Source organism: Peromyscus californicus, unplaced genomic scaffold, assembly GCF_007827085.1.
Source record: "Peromyscus californicus insignis strain IS unplaced genomic scaffold, ASM782708v3 Scaffold_17__1_contigs__length_78620276, whole genome shotgun sequence".
NCBI classification, from domain to species: Eukaryota; Metazoa; Chordata; class Mammalia; order Rodentia; family Cricetidae; genus Peromyscus; species Peromyscus californicus.
In genome coordinates, this window is record NW_026294469.1 from 1,516,842 (window position 1) to 1,529,022 (window position 12,181).

Sequence of the window (12,181 nt, forward strand, 5' to 3'; positions counted from 1 at the left end):
TTATTTTGTTCTTCTACAGATTTTGGATTTGGTGTGTTTGTATTTTTGTACTTACTTGGAGCACAAAGATAGCTTGTGTAGTGGTTAATCTGGATTATTGACTTCATTGAATTGAGGTACACCTAGGAGATTGGTAAATTGTGTGCGTGCGTGCGTGCGTGCGTGCGTGCGTGTGTGTGTTTCCAGAAAAAAATAAGGTAGGGGTGGGGAGGGAAGGGCTGTCCTTTAGTGTGGGCAACACAATCCAATAGACTGGGGGTCCAGATGAAATAAAAGAGGGGAGGCTAGCCCAGTATAGGCATTTTCTATTTCTCTCTCTGTGTCTCTCTGTCTCTGTCTCTCCCCCTCTCCTTCTCTCCTGGGGTATTGTGATGTGAGTTGTTCTGCCCCTTCACATACTCCTTGCCATGATGGTCTGAAACTATAAACCCTCCCCAGAAATGTATATTAAAAGAATCATACTTTCCTTAAGTTGTTATTCTCGAGTATTTGTCACAGCAAGGAAAAGCCTTAATAACTAACATACTCTTTATCTGAATCTTCATTCATGGTTGTGAGCTTTGGGATACAGGACCTTACCTGTGCTAGGCAAGTGCTATACTACTAAACTGTATCCTCAGCCCTTGGGGTCTTTTTAAAATAGTATTTTTATGTACTTGTAGAATCGTTATACATTCATACAATGTATTTTTATCACCACCCTCCTTCAGCTCTTCCTACTGCCATCAACCCCATCTCTCTCAACTTCATGCCTTCTTTAAAAGAAAATGTTATTAATAACTTTGAGGTCAAGTAGTTCTGCTCATATACATGCATGATATGGGTGTGGTGCCATCCTCTGATATTGGCAACCTACCAGTGGCCATGTTCCTAAAGAACAGTGACCCTGTCTCTGTCAGCAGCTTGGACCCCTTTCTCACCCATGCTGGAATCTTGACTGCTTGATCTTGTGCTAACTAGAGTTGCTGCAGGTTGATATGTACAACAGCTATGTCCTGTCCAGAAGTCAGATTTACAGCTCTCCTCCCCATTCTCTGGCTGACACATTCTTTCCACCCTCTCTTCTTTGATGTTCCTTGAGTCTTGGATTGGGGAAGGTTGATATAGATGACCCACCCACAGCTGAGCATTCACTGTTACTTATATTCAGCATGTTGACCAGTTGGGAATCTCTACATTAACCATACCTAAATGAAACAATAAGCTTCTCTGACCAAACTGGAGGGCAGCACAAACTGTGAGTATAAACATTAGAACTTAGAGAAGAGTTTGATAGCAAAATCTTGTAGCAAAGCAATAGAAAGTTCCCTGTCGTTTTGCATTCAGTGCAGTGGTTGCACCTTAAGGAACTGCTGTCCCAACTGGCAGTTAGAACTCCACAGACACCAGCAGCAGCAGGGCAGCAGCCAAGTGGGAATTTTGTTCCCTCGGGCACTATCTTGGCTGCTAAAGGAAACTTTATCTAATTTTCTATCCTTCTGTAGAAGTCAGGATTCAAAGGTTGAGGTGAAATTCTGCTCGCTCAGAGAGGCTGAATAGCAAGTAGCTGACCTCTCCTTGCTCATGTCTCCCGGAAAGAAAAGGGGCCATTCTTCTGCTCAGCCTCCACTAAAGAACCCTCTCTACACTTAGTTCTTCCTTACCATTTCCTGTTGCTGACTCAGCCTCCAGGCCCCAGGTTAATTTTATTTAATTAAACAGTCTTTACATTGTTAACGGAAAGCACCGTTACACAGAGTAATATTCGGCAACAGTTCTCCTTAGGCTGTGATCCAGCCACAGCTTTTTTTTTTCAGTGCCAAGCATGACATCCTTCCTAGCCAGTTAGAGTGCAGTTGGTTCCTCTCATAAAGTCACGCCACTGTTGCACCAGGCAGGTTAGCGTTGTAGCACTGTGGTACTACACCAGTATAGAAAAAAAGAAAGAAGGTAGGCTTGGAAATTATATACTGTAGAAGTCAACAGTTTACACATAAATAATGGATCAAGGAAAAGTAAAGCAAACTTAAAAGCTCTTGAAACAAAAATGTAAGTATAGCATAATCAAGAATCTGTACTAGGACAAAAGCACTATTGCAGCAGCGTTTACAACAGTGAAAGCAAAGTGGAGGCGCACCTTCCCCCAGGCTGTCAGTTGTGGAGTAGGCAGGGTCCGGTGCTGGGCAGGGCCACTGGGGACTTTTCTCCCCAGCAGCCTGTGGAGCACCTTTTGGCACAGTGGAAGCTGAGATTGATTTATCTGTGTCTTGCAGCCAAAGTGTGTGGTGTCTTCATCAGTAGGATCTTACCATCTAGGGTGGGTGGGTATCTCTTGGCTTGTTGAGGCAGGATCTTACTGTGTTGTTCTGACCGGCTGGCTCTGAACTCTGTGTAGTCCAAGCAGGCCTCCAGTTTGTATTCCTCCTGTCTCTACTTCTGAGCACTGGGATTGCAGGCAGGAACCACTGTTTTGTTTTGATAGGTCTGTAGACTGAACCCAGAGCATTACATGTGCTGGGCAAGTGCTCTGCTACTGAGTTTATACCTCCAGTTTTTGCCTTTTCATGTAGGTGATTGTGACAGACTTGCTGAGTAGTGCTTTTGTCCTAGTCCACAGATTTTTGGCTGTATTTACATTTTTGTTTCAAGAGCTTTTAAATTTGCTTTAACTTAATTTGATCCAGTATTTATGCATAAATCGCTGATTTCCGCAAACACTGTATAGTTTCCAAACCTACCAAACCTAGTGGTTTGTTTGTTTTTAAACCATACTGTAGTCAGAAAAAAAAGCTCAATATAATTTATTCTAAAGATTTTGTTGAAATTTGTGTTGTAGACTATCATATAATGTATCTGAGAGAGTGTTCTGTGTGCTGTTAAGAAAAATGTTTATTCTGCAATATTTGGATAAAATACTGTATAGATTTCTCTTAGTTTCTCTATAGTTTAAAGTGTGATTTATCTGCTTTTCCTTTGATTTTTGTCTGACTGATCTTTCTGTCTGATGATGAAAGTGAAATGTTAAACCCTTGCTAGGGTTTCTATTGTTAGGATTTCTATTGCTGCAATGAAACACCATGACCAAAAAGCAAAGTTGGGGAGGAAAGAATTGGCTCACACTTCTACATCACTCTTCATCATCAAAGGAGGTCAGGACAGGAACTCATGCAGGGCAGGAACCTGGAGGCAGGAGCTGATGCAGAGGCCATGGAGGGGAGCTGCTTACTAGCTTGCTCCTCGTGTCTTGCTAAGCCTGCTTTCTTATAGAACCCAGGACCACCAGCCCAGGGATGGCATCATCTACAGTAGACTGGGCCCTCCCCCAATAAATCACTAATTTGGAAAATGCCCTACAGGCTTGCATATAACCCCATCTTCTGGAAGCATTTTCTTTTTTTTTTTTAAGATTTATTTATTATGCATACAGTATTCCACCTGCATATATGGCTGCAGGCCAGAAGAGGGCACCAGATCTCATTACAAGTGGTTGTGAGCCACCATGTGGTTGCTGGGTATTGAACTTAGGACCTTTGGAAGAGCAGCCAGTACTCTTAACCACTGAGCCATCTCTCCAGCCCTGGAAGCATTTTCTTAATTGAAGTTCCCTTCTCTCAGATGACTTTAGCTTGTGTCAAGTTGACATAAAACTATCCAACACAACTGTGTTGATGTACTGAGTATTTTCTATTAAAAATAGAAATTGAATCTATTGACTGAGTGAATCTCTGTTCCTGGATTTCTTTCTTTCTTTTCTTTGGCTTTTCGAGACAGGGTTTTTCTGTGTAGCTTTGGAACTCACAGAGATCTGTAGACCAGGCTGGCCTCGAACTCACAGAGATCTGCCTGCCTCTGCCTCCTGAGTGCTGGGATTAAAGGTGTGCGCCACCACCACCTGGCTGCCCTGGATTTCTTGACCATGGTCCTGCTGTGTACTCCACTGTTCTTCAGCTTGTCATGGAGCTCAGGCTTGCCTCAGACTTCTTGCTTCTTTTTACTACTTTGAATTTAAAGTCTATATTATCTGATACAAATAGGGTGATTACTGCTTTCTTTGTTTTCCATTTGTATGGATTATCTTATTTCATGCCTATATTTTGAGTCTCTGTGTGTATCATTAGAGGTGAAATTAGTTTCTTGTAAGCAAAATATAGTTGGGTCTTGCCTTTTTATTTTTTCCTTAAAATTATAATCTGCTTGGCCAGCCAAGTCTGTCTTTTTTTGAAAATAAAATTTTTTAAGGATTTTATATATTTATTATGTATACAGTGTTCTGCTTGCATGCCAGAATGGACACCAGATCTCATTATAGATGGTTGTGAGCCACCATGTGTTTGATGGGAATTGAACTCAGGACCTCTGGAAGAGTAGTCAGTGCTCTTAACCTTTGAGCCATCTCTCCAGCCCCTTAAAGTTACTTTTAACAATGTCATCTGTACTAAAAATTTAAAGCAAAATTTTTGCTTTACTTCTGTCAAAAGTCCATTTAAGCATAGTCATTTGAGTTCATACAGAAAATGCATGTCAGGAAACTTACACTATACATTTATTTTTGTGATATATTAGTAATTGCTGTTATTATCTTTTCAAAGACGTAGTTGATTCTTTTGTTTTCTAAACTGTCACATGCTTTCTGAGTAATACCGACAAGTCTAGTTCTATGTTTATCTGATCATTTCTATTCAGGCTATATATTGTAGCTTAAGTTTTATTTGCATTTAATTTATTCAAGCTGAGTAAACACTTCAAAGTAGAAAAGTAAAGGGCAAGGGACTGGGAAGATGGCTGAGTCAGTAAAGTGCATGTTGTTCAAGCCTGTGGACTTGGGTTTGATTCCTAGCACCTACCTTTAAACAAGCAGTAGGCTGGCATAGTGGCATACCTGTAATCCCAGTACTGTGGAGGCAGAGGAAGGAGATCCCTGGAGCTTGCTGGCCAGGTCCTTTAGGTGGTCAGTGAGCTCCGGGGTCAGTGAGAGACCCTGTTTTAAAAAGATAAGGTGGAGAGCAGTCAAGGAAGACATCCTGATCTGGACCTGTGGCCTCCACATGCATGTGCGTACAGACACACGCTCTCTTTCATGTCTTTAAATAGTGTTGATCATCTTTGTTGTGATGTTTGTAGTGTTAGATTATTCTCAAAGAATCATATGCTATACATGATGGAAAAATCCATCCATCTATCTATCTATCTATCTATCTATCTATCTATCTATCTATCTATCTATAGGCTTATTTCTGATTTGTGACGTGTCTTAACTTTTTTTCTTTCTTTTTTAGGTAAATGGGCAGTGTGCTGGCCACACAGCTATGCAAGCTGCTAGTCAAAATGGACATGTTGATATTTTGAAGTTGCTCTTGAAGCAAAATGTAGATGTGGAAGCAGAGGTATGTGAAGTAAGCTTGAAAACATTTTAAGTATACTTTTTCTAGACATAAGTCTATACAAGATGGAATTTCATTCTTGAAATTCAATATTCATCTAGTGTTGTCCAGATTCAAATGAAAAATTGAGAAACGGTAGTTAAAAGCTTTCTTCTCTCTCTTTCTCTCTCTCTCTCTCCCCCTCCCTCCCTCCCTTCCTCCCTCCTTCCTTCCCTCCTTTCTCTCCATCCTTCCCTCTCTCTCTTTTTAATGATTCCTCAACATTTTAGACATGGTTTCCTTCTACCAGGGTAGAAACACTGTTGGGAGCCTTGATGGGCTTACCCACAGTTCCTATTAAAAATTTATTAAGGGAATGTATACCCTTGGGATCAAAGTCTTTCTTAGCTAACACTCAGAGATCCTATTTTCTTACAATGTAATTGTCTTTTGCTTAGTTTTATTTTATTTTGAAATATTTACAGTGCATTTTTATCCTTACAAGTGCATATGCTTAACTTTGTTATAAAAGGGCAGTAAATACTGTCATTGGAGTTCCAGGTGGAACATATGTCTATATATAAAGTAGGAATGTTAGCTTGTTTTGTTAACTGTAACATTACAAACAAAACAGCAACAACACACCAACCAAGTTTAAGTCATATGAAAGAGTTCTAGAATTTTGGAAGTGTGGAATTTACTGGTGCATTATTCGGTAAGACTTTTCTGTTCTCACATATACAGAAGTGGGTAAGTTCAGCACTTAGATGTAGCTGTGACTGATGTAATGTCGAATTTCTACTTAATTAAGAAGACTGCATTGTTTTGCATACTTTTTGTTAGCACTCAGCTGATGCTACTGTAGTTTTCACGTAACTTAGAAGTATTGAGCTGGAAATACCAGGACTTGGGGGACTGAAGCAGGAGGGTTCCATGGTGAGATCTTGTCTGAAAGGTTGTTAAGAGCCAGGTGCACATAGCTGTAGAGCACGTGTCTCACCTGTGTGAGACCCTAGGTTTCATCCCCTGGCACTACAGTTTTAATAAGGTACTCCTTGTGTTGATTTAGGTCCAGTTTAAATATGGTGTAATATAACTGGTTTGTTTTATCGTTTGTAATTGTTAAGTCAATTTCGAGCTCTTTTATTGGTTTCACTATTTAAATATTTTTCCACAGTTTTCCTGAAGTTAGTTTGGTTCATGGTGTTTTATAGCTTCAGCTTTTCTTTCTTGACTCTTTACCGATTGAACTTTCATGCTGATATTCAGGATAAAGATGGAGATCGAGCCGTTCACCATGCAGCCTTTGGAGATGAGGGTGCTGTTATCGAAGTCCTGCACCGAGGCAGCGCTGACTTGAATGCTCGTAATAAGCGTAGGCAGACACCTCTGCATATCGCTGTCAATAAAGGTCATCTTCAGGTTGTGAAGACTCTGCTGGACTTCGGCTGTCACCCCAGTCTCCAGGTAAGACTGGAAAGGAATATACTGAGCAGGCCTTGGTAGAACGCTGTTAAAGGGATGTAGTAAGTTCTGTGGTAAATTTGTTATTGTGAAGAATATCCAAGATACAGGCTGATATAAAATAACTTACTTCATAACTATTTAAATATTTTCATTATAGTTTAATTTATTCTAGATTCTTGGCTTAGATCTGTTTTGGAAAATATGTTTTGTTGATTTACAGTAGAAAGGAAAGTAGCCTAATTTTTGAGGCAAAAATTTTACCTAAGAAATGATTTTTTTTTAAAGCTCATTCAGCAACCAGATTAACTTAACCCACATATGTAAGAGAAACACAGTCTATATCCGTGATGTGTTCATTTGGTTATTAATGTCTTTTGTATACAGATAAGGTTAAAATTTAGAATGAATACTTAACTTCATAGCAAAGTAAATAGCACATAATCATAATATATCAGTGTTTAGTTTCCTTCCTAGCCTTTCTTTATCTTGATCATCTTTAACAAAATAGATTTGAAATACTTACTATTTTTAAATAAAAGTGGTCCTTGAAACACTATTTGAATATGTAGAATTACTTTCCTTAAGTTGAAAACTCAGTAATAATTAGAACACAGTGGGAGAAATCATTCTGAACTTAATTAGCTTGTGGTATGAATGATTCTCAGCACAGAATTCCTAGATCTTAAGATGTGGCTGAAGAGTGGAGTAGTTGGAGCAGTGGCTTTGGAAGAGAGTATGAGGTGCTGTTCAGCAAATTGTTATTAGGAAGTAATTTTTCTGGAGTGACAAGGTCTAGGATGTGGCTTTATAAGTAGGTAGCAGAATTGAAGGAAGGATGGAGAATGAACTGAGGGTGATCTGTTGAAAAAAAAAAAAAAGGAATTAGATCTACTCACCTTTCTGTCTGAAATGGGAGGCAAAGTTATGTGTAGGGAATGTGAATTGGGATTAGGGTAGACAAAGCGTAATTGAGACTTGTGCTTTGGAATAGCTGTTGTGGGGACCAGAAAGCAGGACAGACCAGGGACCTGTGGAAGGGTGTTCCAAGCACGTTAAGAGGTTTCCTCAAGTGAGATGCCACACATTTTTAGTGCTACCACATAGAAGGTAGGTGGTTGGATTGAATTTGGGTTAGGAATACCTTATGTGGGTGGGTGCCTGTGATTTGAAAACATTTCCTGTAAAGGGCCAGATGGTACTGTGGCTTTTCACGTGTTTTGTTTCAAGACCATACAGCTCTGCCATTATAAAATGAAGTAATCATAGCTAATACATAAGTGAATGGGCATGCTTTATATAGGTTCCAGTAAGTTTTCGTTTATAACAACAGGTGGAAAGCTGGATCTGATAGCTGTGCTACATGCTAGAGGGTAGGCTATATATAGATTTTGTAAAACTATACATTGTATAAGCTCTAAATAATTCATTTATGCAGGCAGTTAGTATTTAATTAGAATTTATTGCTAAGTAAATTGATTAATGATAAATACCTCCAGAAAAGGTGGATTGAGGGACTGAAGAGATGACTAGTGAGTGAGGGCACTTGCGCAAGCAAGAGGACGTGAGTGCAGATGTTTAGCACCCACACAAAAAGCTGGGCATGGCTCCACATGCTCACACCCCAGCATTGGGTTGATGGACACAGGTGGGTCCCAAAGCTCACTGGCTGGTCAGCCTCGCTGAAACAGTAAACTTATGATTTAGTCAGAGAAGTGGGAGAGTGGAGGAAGATGCCTGATGTTCTCCTCTGGACTCTGTGGATATGTGCATGGGTGTGCAACCTGCACTTCTGCATGTGCACACCTGCACTTCTGCTTGGACCACACACACCATACCCCTTAGACAGAGATACTGTTTTTAAAAAAGCAGATTTAGACATTACAACTTTTGATTACATTTGTTTGTACTTTCAACTATGCAGCTACTTTCCTGCCCTTTGAAAATACTTTGGTTGTTGATTCTCACCAATTTTGCATATTATAATAATATATAGGAAACTGAAGAATTGTCGATACTTGTGTAGTCAAGGCTGAAAACCACTAGCTTTAAACTCCTTGTTGTGGGGCCTGAGACTGCTGCTGTAGGTTGTTTTACTATTTGGGACTGGGTGTCTTGTAGCCCAGGCTGGCTTTGAACTCACATTATAGACAATAATGACCTTGAACTTCTGCCCTTTGTGCCTTCACCTCCCAAGTGCCAGGATTGCAGGTGTGTATTGTTATGGCCGTTTCATGTGATGCTGGAGATAGAGCCTAGGGCTTTGTGCATGGAAGACCAGTGCTCTCCCAAATGAGTCACATCTCCAGCCCTGCCTTTTTTTGCCTGCATTTTATATTTAATAGGACGTGAAGTTGGGTGTGTTAGCACACGCCTGTAATCCCAACACTCGGAAAGTAGAGGCAGGAGGATTAGAGTTCAAAGCCATTTGCAACTATATAGAGCAAGTTTAAGGTCAGCTCAGGCCGCAGTGTGGGAATCTGTCTCAAAAAACAACCACCTCCATTCCCACCTCCCTCTCAACAGCAAACCAACAAGAACTCTAAGCATGGTTGCTGACTGACAGTTGTTTGCTTGTTAGCGAGCTTGCTTCTTTATTTAGAAGTTCAGCGGAAGTCTTCGCTGTTGATGTGGTGCTCAGTGGAAGGAGAACTAATGGAACTCTCTTTAAACTTAAAAAATAAAAATAAAAGGATTCTGAAGGTGATACCCCTCTCCATGATGCCATAAGTAAGAAGCGGGATGACATCCTGGCAGTTCTTTTGGAAGCTGGAGCAGATGTGACCATCACTAACAACAATGGGTTCAATGCCCTGCATCATGCTGCACTGAGAGGAAATCCCAGGTAAAAATGGCCTGTTTTACTGCTTTAGGTGCTATTTAAGACTGTTTTCCTGTTGTTCCTGATGTGATGAGGACTGTTTGAGCTTATGTCAGCATCTCAAATGATAAAGCTCTGTAGAAAATATGCCCATATTCATCAGGTACATGTTACCTGATGAATAAGTATTATGAAATGATTAGATGTCTATTGAATGTAGATATAAAATATCAGGAATACTGACTAATATCTAAAGATTTTAATTAAATGCATTTAAGATGTTTTGCTTCTTCAACATCATTCTCAAGGTATCTTCTAATCTCACATTATCCATTCACATGATGTTAAATATTTATGATCATTATTAATGCTGGGTTATTTAGATGTGACATTGAAGAACCCTAATCATGTTTTAGTAGTGGGTGTTTACCTGATAAAAGGGTTTGCTGGTTAAAATATGAGAGAGGCTGCCTTTGGAGAGTCATAATATTCATAAAGGATCAGCAAAACCCTCAAACACTTAGCTTTGCTGAATGATGTAGTTTTCATCAACTCACTTTTTGGAACAATTTTAACCTAAGTTTCTTTATAGTTGAATAAAACCCTATATATCTTGACTAAGGAAAATACTCACTTTGATGTTCAGTAATTTTATCTATCTGTGAATTCTTATTCTTTGGAATTCCTTAATGTGTTTGTTAAAGCTTCTTAGGATGACCACATGGTGGTAGTCATAGAAAACAAAAGGGTTTTTATTGTCACTGCTGTTAGGGGGTGGAATTGAAGGACCGTATTGTTGATTACAGATTGAATTTTTTTCAGGTTATGTAGCTAGAGTTTTCCTGCCTGGCCCACAGTCAGGACAAATCTCTGTCACCCGCCAGTCCCACAGCCGCTCAGACCCAACCAAGTAAACACAGAGACTTATACTGGTTACAAACTGTATGGCCGTGGCAGGCTTCTTGCTAACTGTTCTTATATCTTAAATTAATCCATTTCTATAAATCTATACCTTGCCACATGGCTTGTGGCTTACCGGCATCTTCACATGCTGTTTGTCATGGCAGCGGCTGGCAGTGTCTCTGACTCAGCCTTCCACTTCCCAGAATTCTTCTCCCCCTTGTCCCACCTATACTTCCTCCTGCCTGACTACTGGCCAATCAGTGTTTTATTTACTAACCATCAGAGCAACACATTTGCCATACAGAACATCCTACAGCAAGGTTACAAATATTTGGACTCTTCATACATTTGCATTGTGAAGGAGACAGAGTAATTATTATCTCTGCCCTTCAAATAGAAGATGGCCATGATGATATCACATGATAAGCCTCTGCTAAGTGCATTAAATTCATCATCTCATTTAATTCTTTAAAAAGCCCAAATTGTAAGACCAATTAATTTTTCTTTTTTCTTTTTTTTTTTGCTTGCACTGCTGGTGATTATATTAGACCATGCAGCTTTGAGGTGAACACTAGGCCATCAAGGTATGGCCCTGGCCCTTTGAACAGCCTTTGAGTTGGGTGTTAATAACCTCATTTTATAGATAATGTATGTGAGAGTTATATGCCTTGGCTTGGCATTCAAGCCCTTTCTTTCTTTTTCAAGGTGGCGGTTTCATTGTGTAGCTCAAGTAGGCCTGGAACTGTCATCTTCCTGCCTCAGTCTTCTGAGTACTAGGATTATAGGCCAGTGTATATTCCTGTGCCAGGCCGAGTGTCCAGAGCCCTTCTCTCTGACTCTATCTTCCACTAGTGAAACCTTTCCGCCTGCCTTGCTCTTCAGCTACATGATCACACTGTTTTCCTTCCTAAAGTAGGCTGTCTGCTCTCTTCATCCGGGCTCTCAAACATTTTCTTTATGAGGGTGTTACCTTAGTCGCCTCCCCCTTCTTTTCCCTTTGCAGCTGCCTCCTTCTCTCTACCTGAGTTCTGTTCATTCACTCGTGTTACTTACATGTGTGGCCAGCTCCTTAGTGCTGCCTGCTGTGTCCATTTCTCTTAAGACTGTGAATGTTCATATTCATGCATATGTCCTTCACATGTCCGAATAGCACACACGCTCAGATATCCTGCATAGGAAAGGAACTACAAGATTTTAAAAGACACTATATGAGTAATTACAGGATGAATTCTATAGGAAAACTGTACGTATTCTGATGGCGCAAGTACTTCAGATTAAATGGTCAAAAAAGATTTTTGAGGAAATTTAGGCTGTAATGTTAGATCATAAAGTTTAAGATAGACTAGAAGTTTGAAGGTTTTAGAAAACAGGTCTCTTAAGTATTTTAAATTGTTTTGTTTTCATTAGATGTGATCATAGTATAGTTAATAAGCTAAGCATATTGAGGAGGGGGAATGTTTTTCTTCTGTTTCTTGAATTCTTGTGTAATTCTTGAGGATTCTCGTAAAGTGACTCCTTCAGCCAGCTAATTTGTATTAGATGATATTCAGAAAAGAAAGGAAAGGGGCTGGAGAGACGGCTCTGTGGGTAAAGGTGCTTGTTGCCCGATGACATGGGTTCAGTCCCCAGGTCCCAGTTACAGAAGGAGAGAACT

At 40.0% G+C, this 12,181-nt stretch overlaps 1 protein-coding gene across 2 annotated transcripts in view; it reads left to right on the forward strand.

The window, feature by feature from the left end:
- Positions 1-12,181, forward strand: part of Mib1 (MIB E3 ubiquitin protein ligase 1) — a 102,937-nt gene that overhangs the window by 46,876 nt on the left and 43,880 nt on the right. For both annotated transcript variants that reach the window (XM_052741525.1, XM_052741524.1), the window contains exons 10-12: positions 5,256-5,363; positions 6,609-6,806; positions 9,497-9,648. In XM_052741525.1, the coding sequence (XP_052597485.1) occupies positions 5,256-5,363; positions 6,609-6,806; positions 9,497-9,648 (458 nt within the window). The remainder of the gene's footprint in view (positions 1-5,255; positions 5,364-6,608; positions 6,807-9,496; positions 9,649-12,181) is intronic.